Consider the following 14,876-nt stretch of genomic DNA (forward strand, 5'->3'; position numbering starts at 1 on the left):
TATAAATATTAGGTATTTTAACAAGTTAATAATGTGGAACACATTCTCAAGATATAAATAATATAAAGGACGGAGAAAAATAAACAAATTTCTTCACCGTGATATTTGAACATTAAAATAGTGATTAGACATTTATACTCTTCCATGAAAGTCAGCTGATTCTTGATAGCTATTATTAGTTACTAAACACTGATTAGTGTACTCTTTCATTCAGTAATGAATTGAGTGCTTGTACAGAGACAATGAAGTTTATCACTACTGAATATTGAAAGTCAATCTTACATGTTGAAATTGGAAGTCAGAAGAGTTAAGATTCAAACATTTGCACAGAAATTTGAATCAGTTTATGCATCTTGATGCTTGCTTGTATAGAAATACAGTGCTTCTTGATTATATACGTTGAGCAAATACAGTATATAAGCAAGCACATTTTATGTTTCACTACAAAGAAGATATGTAGGTACTAAGTGTAAAGAAGTGCCGGATGAACTAAGGTGCTAGTTTGCACTCTTGTTCAGTGTTCAGTAACCATTAATGCCTGCTTCGGTTCCTTTTCCTCTGGTTCTGCCACCATCAATGGTTGCTGTGGTACCTTCTCGCCTACTTGTGCTTCTCCATCTTCTAATTGTTGCGACACATGTTGCTTTAAATATTTGAATAGTACGAGCATTATAAAAGCTGCAAGGAAAAATTATATCATAAGAATCAACTATCACAAAGTTGCCAAATCCATATGTATGTCCAAAACTTAATCTACAAGACAGGATTTATATTTTAAGGTTCATTGTACAACAAGGAAATATCTATGATAAGCAAAAAAATCTCTTCTGTGGCAAGCTTTGTGTCTACATCCCAATTTCCAAGTAACCTGACACTACTAGTACATTGTTGAGGATGGCTGTAAATTAGTATAATTGGTCTAAGCTTATGTTAAAATTGCTAAAACAAGTGTTACTCTGATGAAATTATAGTTCATGCTATAAACTGCAGCCAACTCTCTCACAAGGGACTTACCTGTGAAGATTCGAGTTTTTATTGATGATAGATTCCAGAAGGTCATAAGTACCGATGCCATCACTTTCTTCTTGTGAGTGCAAGCGAACCATGCGTCCAACAACCATAGTTTCAAGAACTCAGCTGCATAACAGAAGCTTTCTATTATTAATCACAAAAATGTGGAAAGACCTACAAAATTTCCAATAAGCAGGTGGACTCATACCTCTCTGGTTTATCTGAGCAGTGTAGCAAGAATAAAGCTTTGGGACACTGAAGCTGACAAAAAATCCTGTTGGTATAATGGCCAATTTAGCTAGACATGTATGATAAGAACTAAAGTATAATGGCAAATGCAGACTCAGTTTCAGGAAGTTGAAAAGTTTATAGAGTTCATGTTGTCCTCACCAATGGCACACAGCCTCCACATAGTAATGAAGTGGCCATACTCAGCTCCAAGTAGAAGGAAAGGAACTACCTGCAACCAGAAAAGACTAGCTGATGATTTAGGCAGCATTAAGCAATTATGGACCAGATTAAAAAAAAAAAAAAAGGAAATTAAGAATTTTGAACTATGGGGATTACTTTCAGGGTCATGGATGGTTCTCCTGAGAATAGAGCACTCGTCTTTGAAATTGCAAGATTTAAAGCAGGAAGAATCAATTTTGCAAGACGCAAAATGTCATCTTCTTTCAGCTTGAATTCACACTTTTCTTCAATCTGGTTTCTGAAACACAAATGGGAAACTCAAAACAAAGGGAGAGTTTGGAAGATAACAGCACCGTCTATGAGAAGCCAGAAGTAAAAATTGTACCTTCGACAAATTGATTTCCAGAAAAACGAAACACCCAAGAAGAGAATCGCTAATTGTGACATAGCCGAGAAAATGCTGAAATAATAAAGTATCAACATCTCAGATTTTTCTCCATGTAGGTGAAGAACAGAAGAAAAAACAAAGAGTGAAAAAAGAAAAGAAGAAAAGGGATAGAAGAGAAATTACAGACCTAAAGTTCAGTCCTTGAGAAAAGCACGAAGATAGTAGACATGAAGATCCAAACCCAAACCAAAGGCTTGATTTTGATACATCTTTCCACATAATCAAATCACTCATCAACTGCCCAACACGTTCTACATCACTTCGACTCTCTTCTTCAATTTCTAAACACAAAAGCACCCCACACAAAAAAAAAAAAAGCAATGTTCAATAAAAATAAAAAAAATCAAAGTAAAACATTTCAAGAATCAAATATGCATACTTGGAGATGGGGTCGAAGGTTGTACAGAATGAACCAAGTTCAGTTTTTCCTTCTTAGATCGCACGTTATGCCTTCTCTTCTTGTGTTTTCCAACCTCTTCCACAAACCCCACATCTTTTTCTTCTCGAATCTCAATCTCAGAGCGTCTCCTTGATTTTCGAGCATTCCTTGGGGATGCCACCGCACCCGTTTGAGCCCCTCTGCTTTTGCAGCGCCGCCGCATCCCGGGGGGCTCCGCCAACTCCTCCTCCGCCGCAATTTCAAGCCGGTCGGTGAGATGGGTCTTCAACTTTTTAAGGGGCGAAGGTGATGGGGATTTGGTGATGGTTCCGTTAGACATAGTAATAGGAAGAGGGTCTTCTTGGCTTGGTTTGTCAGCAATGAGAAATGAAGGATTTGAACGATGATAAGGCGGTGTAGAAGAATCCATGAATTTGAAAGAAAGAAAGCAAATTGTGGGACTGGGTTTGGGTTTTAGTTTTTGGACGATTTTTGTGGAGATTGTGGATTTGTGGTGGCGGGGCGGGATGCAAAAGTTTCAGGATTGCAAAGTTAGGAGCTTCAGTGGTTTCTTGAATTTGAATTTAGTAGCCGTTGGAGAATGGATAAGTCTTTCTTACAATATTGCTTCTTCTTTTTTTTGACTAGACAGCCATGATTTTGGCAAATTTTTATCAATATGCCATGCAAACGGTATTTTTTCTTAGATTACTACGCGTTGAAGTTCGTTACTGTAACACCCCGCGTATATCCGAAATATTAATATTACAGGTGCTTAATTAAAAATACGGAATATTCTTTTTCTTTTCAATTATGACGTCATTAACAATTACCAACTTGATTACTTAATCAATTTTATAAAATATCGCCAGTATGTAAATTGCAACAAGACATCTACTGAAATACCTCAATATATAAATAAAGTGTGTATCTACATCACGGTATTACATCTCGTAATCCGGACAATATCCTGATACATTATTACAACACCAAAAGACTCAAGATATAATCAAGACATAACAATACTATGTGTCATGGACAATCCCCATGCTCACCAAATAAACATAGTAAACAACAAGTCTCAACGTAAAACTCCATAAACATAACTGAAGCTATAAGCATAAACAGTATGCAAATCCAGCATCCAATCATGGCAGCATAATATAACAGCAATCTAACTCAGCTCCGGCCTCCTGCCGCTTGAGGTCTCAACATTACCTGACCCTGAAATAAGCATTTCCCAAACGTGGGGTGAGATCTCTAAACTAGAAATCTCAGTAAGACAAGGGGTCCTCAAGGATCTTCCACCCCAAGCTCACTTACATGTGCAATATAAGTTCTAAAAGCATTTATATCATTATCAGTTCCAAAACTATGTAGTGCAACAGATATCTATGGCATGTGTGTAATCACTATCTACTGGCCAGAGAAATGTAGGAATACGTCTATTCCCTACATGTAGTACAAGGAACACCGCTTGCACCTCACCCACAGCCTCACCATCTTGTATGTTCTACATACTCAGGCTTACTGTATAGGTGGAACACCTTCATGCATATCAACACAGCACTAACATACAATAGCTCAACAGCATTTCCAAAACATCAAAAGCATGTAACACAGCATGCATATACCATATCCCCATGGGACATGGTGGAACCACAACATGGCTAAACCGAGGACACGAAAGCTTACCTCTAAGCTAGCTATCCAATGCCACAAGCTCAAAGTCCAATCACAGCAGATCACAATCTGATATGGACCAAATATAAATCAATAAACATGTACCACATGCAAACAAATTAAAGACAACGCCTTTTCATTACGTTTTCAAGTCTTAAAGCTTCTAACAAAGCCACAAGCCCTTAATCCCATGATTCTGGCTTAGTCCATTAAATACAGAAGTTCAACTTCATCAAACTAGGGTCCACAAGCCCCCAATAGCCTACTGTACACACAACACAGCTACTGTTCCACGAAATCCCAGAATATCCGGATATTCCTCGGGACCATATCCGGATATGCAATATCCGGATATCTCACTGTCCAAATCCGGATATACAATATCCGGATATACAGATTCACATATCTGGATATCCAATATCCAGATATCCTAAAACCACATATCCGGATATCCAATATCCGGATATCTGTTCGACAAATATCCGGATATTTCACGACAGAATGCAGTTTCTGCATTTTCGTGAAGATATCCCTTAAAGGTTCCCTTTTTACCGATTTAAAACACCTAATCATGCATTTCTAGGCGTGTTCAACATTACCCAACAACAAGTTATCATCTTTTAGTCATTAGATGCATCAAGGTACCATTTTTAAGCCTTAAAACTCAAGTTAAAGGTTGGTACAACATACCAAGGCTCAAAACTCAGAATGGAGATGCTCTTGGAGCTCACTAGACACTTCCAAGATTCTGTCTCTCACTGCACACGAAAATGGTGCACCAAGGTGGTTCTTTTACACAACAAGGAGGCTCCTTGAAGCTTCAAAACACTAAGAACAAGATGACTCCTCTCAAACTCTCAAACTCAACCCCCTCACCAGCTCAACACAGTAGCTGGAACCTTAGAAAAGGCCCTCCTTTCACTCCCACAAGGATGCTCTCAAGTGTATACAAGCTCAAGGATGAAGAATCAAGAAAAATGAGGAAGAAAAGGCCACAAGGCTCTCCAAGAGGAAGTGGACAGCAATGGAACAGTGTATAAGGTGCAAGTCAGCCACCAAGTCACGTAGACAAATCTGAGTGCCTAGGGTTTAGGGCCAAGTGTGCCTATTTATAGTGATTTAACACATAAACACACAGTATTAACTTTATGTGCTAAGCTTAGCATTTTAATCCCAAACTTTGGATTATGAAACTACATAATTTTCTAAGATTTATCATATTTTTCTTATATTTTTCTGAGCACCTTTCTGGTACGCGCTTTTCAAAGCCAGTACCGGTTTCTAGCACCAGTTCTCATTATTTGGACTTGAAACTCGTTTTACAAGTCCTAAATATTATTCTAGTAATTATCATGCACTTACTTTAATTTTCCGGGATACTTTTTCGGTACGCATTTATACCGACTAGCAGAACCGGTATCTGCACTTTTCTTCCGAAAATCGACTTTCAGCATTCTAACCCACTTATTATGATTATTAAGCCTCATAAATAATTATTAGGGTCAATTATGGAATCATTTCCTATTTTTGCATAATTAATTAATTAAATACCTTAATTAACGGTGCAGAATCTTACATTTACTACTGGTAACCAATGATTTCATGACACATGGTATATTTTCGCAGGAAAATGTGTCTAAGTTCGCTATGACTGGTAACGAATTTGGTAGCCAATAATTTCGTGACATGTGGTGCACTTTAGCAGAAAAAGAAAAAGCTAACTGGACTAAATTCGCTATCAGGGGTAATCTCGTTGCTCGATCAGAATTAATGTACCAATCACAATTAATGTATCAATCATCGATCACAATTAGTGTACCAATGAGATTAACTTTTGATTATACCAATCACAATTAATGTACCAATCACCAATCACTTCAGAATGTCATAACTTTTGATTCAGATATCCAAATCAGATATTTTTTATTTTATTTTACATAACTTTTCGAGGTCTACGCAATGACATATCATTTGACATATTTTTTTTGGGAAAAATGTTTCCGCAGTTAATGCAGAGAAGTTATCTGCATTTATTCCCAAAACGACGTCGTTTTGATATTAAAATCTTAAAAAATTATAAATATAAAGACTATTATAACCCTAAAATAAATTAAAATTACAAAAATACCATAATTTTCGTCCAAAAACGACGTCGTATTGGCTTACTGCAGATAACTTATCTGCAGTAACTGCAGAAAAAATGAACCCATTTTATTTCTCACAAACATTGTTCCAATTTGTAACAATGGTATCACAAACAATTAATGTATCAATCACCAATCACAATTAATCTACCAATCACCATTCACAATTAATTTACCAATCACCATTCACCAATCTCTATAGCTCTTTATTAAAAAAAAAAACACACACACACAATTCAAGAAAGGGAAAAATGTTTATGTAGTTAATGCAGATAAGTTATCTGCATTTATTCCCAAAACGTCGTCGTTTTAATATTGAAATCTTAAAAAATTATAAATATAAAGACTATTATAACCCTAAAATAAATTAAAATTACAAAAACACCATGATTTCCGCCCCAAAACGACGTCGGATTGGGCTTACTGCAGATAACTTATCTGCAGTAACTGCAGAAAAAACGAACCCTTCAAGAAAAGCAGATAAGAGCTAAAAAAAGCTCTTCCTAGGAACTTTTATCTTTTAATTTTTTTCTTCATTATAAAAAAAGAGTTTTTCATTATAAGAGTTTTTCTCGAAATCTGTTTGGCCTAACTTATATTTATAAGTAGCTTCTTTCTTACAAAACAGCCTCGCTTTTTTGAGCTAGAAGCTAGTTATATGCTAAAGATGAAAAAAAAAGTTTAAAATTGTTTGGTAATTATATAAAAAATTTAGCTTAAAAGACATATTTAAGAAAATTATCTCTCTCTTTATCTTTATAACTCTTCATTTTAAAAAAAGTACACAATTCAAGAAAAGCATATAAGTGCTTAAAAAAATTTCCTCCTAGGAGCTTTTAGCTTTTTTCTTCGTTATAAAAAAAAAATTAATTATAAGAGCTTTTCTCAAAACCTGTTTGTCCTAACTTATACCTATAAATAACTTTTACCTTAAAAAAAAATAGAAATAGGCACTAAGTCGCATCCCTCGGGCTTATAAGATTATATTACCACATGAATTCACCCTCGAATTTTAAACACCATCGCAACAGTAGAGTAGCCGTAAATTTACTTTTAAATCCAGAGTATCAAATCACAAGATAAAATGCAATTATTTTCGTACATATAGTTTGCCAAATAAAAGGTCTCGATAGGATATAACACAACTAAGTGTTAACACACCTCCACCATCCCCAAATCCTCCAGTGTGACATTATTTTTTGGCATTTTTGCATGCCGAAGGCTGAAAGCTTTTATCCTGCTAAGGCCTTCTTCAAGTTCAGAACTGTCAACAACCAGACTAATCCGAACCCAATTCTTTAGTCCAACAGTAACACCTACAAGTATTTTTATTTTATTTTATCATTAACATCAACAATATACATAAAATACAAGAACAGATGGAGGGAAAAGAAGAGAAAATAATAATAATAATAATATATGAGAGAGAAAAATAAATAAATAAGTAAGAGGAAAAAAGTTACTAGAGATGAAGATAATTTAATAAGTATTATTTATAAGACAAGTTATATTTACAAACTTAACTATGTATTAAGGGTAATACATGAGTTAATTTATGTACTATATTGTAAAAATTTGTAAATCAAAAGTTTATAAATATAACCTTCTTCTTGTTATTTATTGATCAATTAAGAGAAATTATCATCATGACTTTATTTTCTTCACAAATTTGATGAATCTGAGATTCTGATGACAAGAAAAGATTCTTACCAGGAAGAAGAATTACAGATTCCTCTCGGGCCAGCTTGGTACAGAAGTCCACATCATCAATAATGCCCTCAAGTTGGGAAAAGTTTATCTCCACCTGCTCCATTCAATTTACCATTAATTGATCTTTCTCAAGTTGGTCCCATTTTGAATTTATAGCATGGTGATGAAAACATTCAAACTCTTTATGCCACTTACCATAGCAACCATGGATCCTTCTGGTTTGTGAGGGCATCTCAAGCAAGGGATCTCCTTACATCCATTATAGAATATGTTTGCAGTCTCCTTCAGTATATTAAGGTTGTTTGAATGGAAATCATCGTTCGTTCTCTCTAGGATTTGAGGTATTGCTGCCTGCAAACCTAACTAGCCTTAATTTCTATATTTTAAGGGATATAAAATGATAAAAAGGACACGAGCATACAAAGTACAAGCACGTATTCAATTCTGAATGTAAGTATATTAATTATCTATTCGGCCATTAAAAAATGGCATATAATTTTAAAACAGTATTTTTCTGTAACTCTTGTATTTTCCATTGGTTACCTGCAAGAATGTTGGAGGGTCAGCAGTGATCTCTAGATAGCTGATGATATTCGTCATGATCTGATTAAGAAAGAAAACATATGGAAAATTCAAATACTATAGTCACTCAAATATCAGGATGTTTATAAACTATAAGAATATCTTTGTTCCTCTCAAATCTTTAAAATGAAAAAACGTAACCTTTCTTAAACTAATAATTATTGGGTTTAGTGTGTGTCATTTAAAAGGACACAACTTGTGTTCTTTCAGTGACTTACACAGAGTATGACTGTGTAATTCTGAAAAGTTATTTTTTTTTCACTTTACACGTCAGCGATGTGACTGAGAAGAGAAAAAAAAAGCAACTTTTATGATTTACACAAAGTATGACCGGTCATACTTTGTGTAAATCATCTAAAAAGTACACCACTTTTAAATGATAGTTCTTTTTCCCATAATTATTATAGGACAAAAAGATTAAAAACTAAAACTAAAACTAACCCCAGTTTTTTGAAAAGTTCCATGGGGGTCACATGTGGCTATCCAACCAAATCTCCAACCAGGAACTAACCATCTTTTCGATAGAGACCCAATTGTAATAACAGGTACTATTGATGAAAACACTCCCATGGGCACAAACGGGTTGCTTCCAAAGGCAATGTGGGCATACACTTCATCAGAAATTACAAAGATTCCAAGTTTCCTTGCTGTCTCAGCAACCTACAAAGAATCATCACATTTTGATTCCCACTCTCAAAAAATGTGAGTTAAGTTTAAGACTATGTACCTTTTTTAAATGTTGGTAAGTGAACACATTCCCACATGGATTGCTAGGATTAATGAGGACCATAGCCACGGTGTTCTCATCTGCTAGAGCTTCAAGAGAATCAAGGTCAACCTCCCATTCTCTCTCAGGCAAAAGATCAAAGTACCGAACTTCAAGGAGACAACAATTGGCACGTGATTCATATTGTGGGTACCCTGGTCTTGGAAGCAGAATGTTGGCACCAGGACGTGCAAGAACAGGTAAGATTATATCTATAGCTTGTGTGCCACCAACGGTGAGAAAAACATTGTCTGGTGATAACTTGTATGGAAGATCAGAAGAGAGATATTCTGCAATTGCCCTGTTTTTGGGAATTGAAGTATATTAAATTGATTTTTAGTTCGAGAAATTACACATACCAATTCAACTTTTAGATTACCAAATATCATTATACCAATAATCCACCAGGAAAGAAGTATACCGTCAAATTGAGCTAAAAAAATATTTGAATGTGCTCATGGTCTTTATTAAATGATTTAGTCATTTAATGGATTTGGTACTACGTTATCACAATGATGAAGGAATCATGAGTTAGATACTAATTGCTCCATTTTATTATTAAATAATTAAATAGTATGTACTTTCTTAATATAGGTATGCGTGACATATTTATTGTCTACCTTTTAAGACTCTTGTGGGAGAGTGAGACTCTGTTAAAGATATAATATAAGCTAAATTATACTTTAGTACTAATTAGTAAAGTTACGGCAGATAAGTTATCTGCACTAAGCCCAATACGATATCATTTTGGAATAAAAATTATGGTATTTTTATAATTTTAATTTATTTCAGGATTATAATAGTTTTTATATTTATAATTTTTTAAAATTTCAATACCAAAACGATGTCATTTTGAGAATAAATACAGATACTTATGTGCATTAACTGCGTAAATATTTTTTCCAGCATTTTATTTAGTAGATTAGGAGAGTGAACAAACCTCTTTGCATCAGGTAAGCCAGCGGCGGGAGGGTAACCGTTGAAGTTTAAGGATTCAACGGCATTTGCAACAGCATGAGGAGCAACAAGGGTAGTTTGAAACAATGAGTTTACGGTGGGATCTACACGACAGAGACCAACCATGGGTTTCTTGTTTTCATTGTTGTTGATGCTTTGCATCAACATCTTATAGACCCCTCTCACTGAGATGGTTGAAGCATTCAGCCCTTTGTTCCCTTGAAAATTCCATTTCTTGCTTCCGTTCTCCATTCTCTTTGCCATTTATGTTTCGTGATTCCGATGAATTTATAGTGCTTAAAAAAAATCTAAAAATAAAAATAAAAATTATATATTCTATTTGCTAGATATGTTTGATTTTTGGAATGTTGTTAATACGTTAATTACAAAGTCAAACCTTAAAACCAACTAAATTAAAAAATAAATCTCCTTAGAGTAACGACAGAAATTTAAGAAAAAGAAAGTCAACCAAAAATAATAATGCCATTTCTGAAAGATTAAACCGCCCTTGTGCATTATCGCTATCTGCCTATCTGTATTTAATGTTAATGACAAAATCTGCCGTTTCCATTTGTGTCGTTTTTATGTATTTGTTTTTTCTTCATTGTTCATATGCTTTTATCATATAACGTCGCATGGTACGTATACGTTAGGCATTCAAAATATAACTAGATATGCTGCACTTGTCAACTTTAGATCACATATGGATCAAGCAGGTTCTGATAAAGGAAGGCATGCATGCAGTTTACAAACGCATGCTGGTTTTTGATAAATAAAGGCATGCATGGAGCCCGTGAAGGTTTTGATAAAAAGTCACGCTGGTTTTGGATAATTGTCAAAAGACACTATATTTTTAATGTTAAATATAGTTCAAATAATAATTAATGTGATTAAAAATATAGCGTTAATTAATAAAATTTTAAAGGTTAATAAAATGCCAACAACTAGATAAGATCCTAATTTTTTTTATTGTTTTAGGTTGTTTTCTACTAGAAAGAACAACTACTAATCTGATGAGAAGGCAGTTGGCACCGACAAAAATATAAAAGAAAAATAAGAAAATAAAGATTTTAAAAAGATTCGATTTAGCTCGCTCTACTTCTCGCTTCAGCGAGCAAGTGAGCGAGACATCTAATCAGTGGCGAAGCCAGCATGGCATGTTAGCCGGTGCTAAAAAATTCAGCTAGTGCCCAAATAGCTACGGTTCTCTGGCTACGACCAAAACGTGGCTAATTTTCAAAAATATTGATACATGAATTTCAAGTGTAGCTAAATGAACGTGGCTAATTAAGCCAGTGCCTAGGCACCTGCTGGCACCAACGTGGCTCCGCCACTGCATCTAATTGAGGTCGCTCTGTTGCTCGCTTCAGCGAGCACAGAAGCGAGGAGAAGAAAATTGCTCGTTGAGCAGCTCTCTTCAGCGAGCTGGTCCAGAAATAAAAGCTCAATTTAACTCTTTAAATAGAACGCGAGTAAAGCCGTGAAAGACATTCAGAAAACAGAAGAAAAAGGAGAACTCAGAGACGAAGACGAAGGCAGTGTTGGAATTAATGAACAATGATCTATTGGTTATGAATAAGAAGTAGGTTAATAAAGGAAAGAGAAGAGGGAAGTTGAAGAGGTGTGTGGGTTTTAACAAAGTCCCACATTGGACAAATAGTAGGAAGTGAGAGAGTTTATAAGCTCCCACCTCACTCTCCTAGATTGGCCCTTTGGGTCACTACACATTTTGTGTAGGGGGAGGAGCTAGGTGGGCTTTGGTACACCACGCGCGCGCCGTCGCCGTCCGTCCAGCTCGGCTCGGCTCGTATGTGTGTAATAAAAATAATTTTTTATTAAATAATTTTTTAATATTTTGTCCAAAAAATGTATCCGTTGCTTCCCTCCAAATTTCGAACCCAAACGTTTCTACCCGCCGGTTTCCTCCCTTTCGTGAACCGGTCACCGGTTGTGTCTGCTCGCCGAACCGGTCACCAATTGAACCTGTTCATCGGACCGGTCGCACCCGTTCGCCACCATCAGACACGGCGGTTCGCGGCCGGCGGCGATTCATCGTGACCAGTCAGTGTCTATAAATAGACACTGACACCTTCAGAAAATGGATCCAATTTTTCTTGCACTGAAACTCTACCGAAATTTTTCTCCTTCCGGTTTTGCATATTCCTGTTCATACTCCGGTGTGATTTCCTCTGGCATTTTGTTGTGTTCGTTTGGGCTGTTGACTGGTAGTGCCACCACTCTTCAGACGAAATTCGTTCTATCTTGGGAGACAAGTGTCCATCAACCTTTGGCATCAGTGAGGGGGAAAATTGTCTTAAGGAGACACGTTCTGTGAGCTCGGATTTTATTCCTCTGATACTGCATTTTTTAATTCTTCTGATTCTGTTTGTTTCATACATATCAAGTAAGTCTATTTTTTAATATTTATAATTGCACAGTGATAATTCTGATTATCTACCCCTTCTGTTCTTTACATGGGTTCAAACCTCTTAGTGATTTAATATCACCCACTGTCTTCAATAACAATCTTAAGACAATTTGGTGTTTTGAACTTGTGATCAGTATATTCTGTTTTTATTTTATATATTGTTTCTGTTTTATTTACTGTGTGATTAATCTGTGTTATTAATCTATGTGATAAATTAATCTGTGTGATTAATTTTGGATTCTGTTTGTGTAACATAAATGGCTAGTGTAAGTATAAAAAATGCTAATCTTACTGCCTCTGTTCCAATGCATGCTGACAAGCCTGAAAAACTGAATGGAATAAATTTCAAACGCTGGCAACAAAAGAAATCGTTCTATTTGACAACTCTGAGTCTGGACCGTTTCCTCAAGGAAAATGCTCCTAAACTGAATGAGGGAGAAGAGTCTGATAAGGAAAAGGTTGCTACCATTGATGCTTTTAAGCATTCTAACTTCCTTTCCAGGAACTATATTCTCAATGCTCTGGACAATATATTGTATAATGTGTACTGTACCCTGAAGACTAGTAAGGAACTTTGGGATAGTCTAGACAAGAAGTATAAAACTGATAATGCTGCCTTGAAGAAATTCATAGTTGGCAGATTCTTGGACTTTAAGATGCAAGACTCCAAATCTGTTGTGAGTCAAGTTGAGGAACTTCAAGTGATTGTGCATGAAATTCATGCAGAAGGAATGTCTCTTAGTGAGTCTTTCCAAGTTGCTGCTTTCATATAAAAATTACCAAATTCTTGGAGATACTTCAAGAATTATCTGAAGCATAAGCGCAAGGAATTGTCACTTGAAGATCTGGTTACGAGATTGAGAACAGAAGAAGACAATAAGATGTCTGACAAGAGAAATGGCAACAATCCTATGATCTCTAAGGCTAATGTAGTTGAAGAGGGATCAAAGTCAAAGAAGAGAAAATATTCTGAAGATGGAAATGCTAAGCAAGGAAAGGGCAAAAAGTTCAAAGACAACTGTTACAATTGTGGGAATCCTGGCCACTGTGCAAAGAATTGTAAGAAGGAACAAAAGAAAAATCAGAGGAAGCCACAAAAGTTCAATAAGAAAAAGAAGAGCACTCAAGCCAATATGGTTGATATTGCTGATCAGGTTGAAGAAATGAATCTGGCAGCAGTGGTGATGGAGTGCAATATGATGGGAGACTCTAAGGAATGATGGGTGGACACTGGTGCCACCAAACATATCTGTTCAAACAAGGGGATGTTCTCCTCCTATACTCCTACTGATAATGATGAGAAACTTTATATGGGTAACTCATCTACTTCAAAAGTTGAAGGTGTGGGCAAAGTGGCTTTGAAGATGACATCTGGCAAGATAGTGACACTGAATGATGTGCTCCATGTGCCTGATATTCGCAAGAACTTAGTTTTTGGATCTCTGTTAAGCAATAATGGCTTTAAACTTGTATTTGTTTCTGATAAGTTTGTACTTACTAAGAATGATGTGTATGCTGGAAAGGGCTACCTTAGTGAGGGCCTTTTCAGACTGAATGTGATGACTGTAAACAATTCCAATATTATTAATAATACTACTACTTCTGTTTACTTGCTTGAGTCTTCTAATTTATGGCATAATAGATTAGGACATGTTAATTTAAGTTCAATTAAAAGTTTAATTCATTTAGATTTATTACCTAAATTTGAATGTTTAAATAACAAATGCCAAGTATGTGTTGAATCAAAATTTTCAAAATTACCTTTTAAATCAGTTGAAAGATCAATCGAGTTGTTAGATTTAATACATACTGATATATGTGACATGAAATCTACACCATCTAGGGGTAATAAGAAATACTTTATTACATTTATTGATGACTGCAATAGATATTGTTATGTATACTTACTTAATAGTAGAGATGAAGCTATTGTTGCTTTTAAGCAATATAAAAGTGAAGTTGAGAATCAACTCAACAAGAGAATTAAAATGGTAAGGAGCAATCGTGGGGGAGAATATGATAGCCCCTTCGAAGAATTTTGTATAGAGTCTGGTATTATACACCAGACAACAGCTCTATATTCACCGCAATCAAATGGGATTGCAGAAAGGAAAAATCAGACATTGAAAGAAATGATGAATGCTATGTTAATTACGTCCGGTTTACCACAGAATTTGTAGGGGGAAGCCATTTTGACAGCTAACTACATTATTAATAGAATGCCTCACAAAAAGACTAATAACATACTATATGACATATGGAAAGGAAAGAAGCCATCCCTGAAATACTTTAGAGTGTGGGGGTGCTTGGCTAAGGTTGCGGTTCCTAAACCCAAAAGATTGAAAATCGGACCTAAA

The 14,876-nt window shown here is 35.5% G+C and overlaps 2 protein-coding genes across 2 annotated transcripts; both read right to left on the reverse strand.

The window, feature by feature from the left end:
- Window positions 1–514: 514 nt before the first annotated feature.
- LOC133309377 (reticulon-like protein B17) lies at window positions 515–2,679 on the reverse strand. Its single transcript, XM_061510138.1, has 8 exons — window positions 2,250–2,679; window positions 1,998–2,151; window positions 1,808–1,882; window positions 1,579–1,720; window positions 1,402–1,471; window positions 1,220–1,285; window positions 1,015–1,137; window positions 515–678 (listed from the first exon to the last, which is right to left on the reverse strand). Exons 1-8 carry the CDS (start codon window positions 2,677–2,679, stop codon window positions 515–517), a joined length of 1,224 nt encoding a protein of 407 aa, XP_061366122.1.
- Window positions 2,680–7,228: 4,549 nt separating this feature from the next.
- LOC133309378 (probable aminotransferase TAT2) lies at window positions 7,229–10,343 on the reverse strand. The gene is made up of 7 exons (XM_061510139.1): window positions 10,075–10,343; window positions 9,096–9,435; window positions 8,810–9,028; window positions 8,330–8,389; window positions 7,982–8,137; window positions 7,787–7,880; window positions 7,229–7,392 (listed from the first exon to the last, which is right to left on the reverse strand). Exons 1-7 carry the CDS (start codon window positions 10,341–10,343, stop codon window positions 7,229–7,231), a joined length of 1,302 nt encoding a protein of 433 aa, XP_061366123.1.
- Window positions 10,344–14,876: the final 4,533 nt, after the last annotated feature.

Source organism: Gastrolobium bilobum, unplaced genomic scaffold (assembly GCF_033153095.1).
Source record: "Gastrolobium bilobum isolate Gb01-03AN ecotype WA unplaced genomic scaffold, APGP_CSIRO_Gbil_v1 utg9714, whole genome shotgun sequence".
NCBI classification, from domain to species: domain Eukaryota; kingdom Viridiplantae; phylum Streptophyta; class Magnoliopsida; order Fabales; family Fabaceae; genus Gastrolobium; species Gastrolobium bilobum.

Bases quoted from the DNA above. Each gene is read 5' to 3' on its own strand.
- LOC133309377 (XM_061510138.1), bottom strand. From the start codon at position 2,679: ATGGATTCTTCTACACCGCCTTATCATCGTTCAAATCCTTCATTTCTC. The intron at 2,152-2,249 runs GTATGCATATTT...TTTTGTGTTTAG, and splicing joins ACCTTCGACCCCATCTCCAA to AAATTGAAGAAGAGAGTCGA. The intron at 1,286-1,401 runs GTGAGGACAACA...TTATACCAACAG, and splicing joins GTGGAGGCTGTGTGCCATTG to GATTTTTTGTCAGCTTCAGT.
- LOC133309378 (XM_061510139.1), bottom strand. From the start codon at position 10,343: ATGGAGAACGGAAGCAAGAAATGGAATTTTCAAGGGAACAAAGGGCTG. The intron at 9,029-9,095 runs GTACATAGTCTT...GATTCTTTGTAG, and splicing joins CTTACCAACATTTAAAAAAG to GTTGCTGAGACAGCAAGGAA. The intron at 7,881-7,981 runs GTAAGTGGCATA...TGAATGGAGCAG, and splicing joins AAGGATCCATGGTTGCTATG to GTGGAGATAAACTTTTCCCA.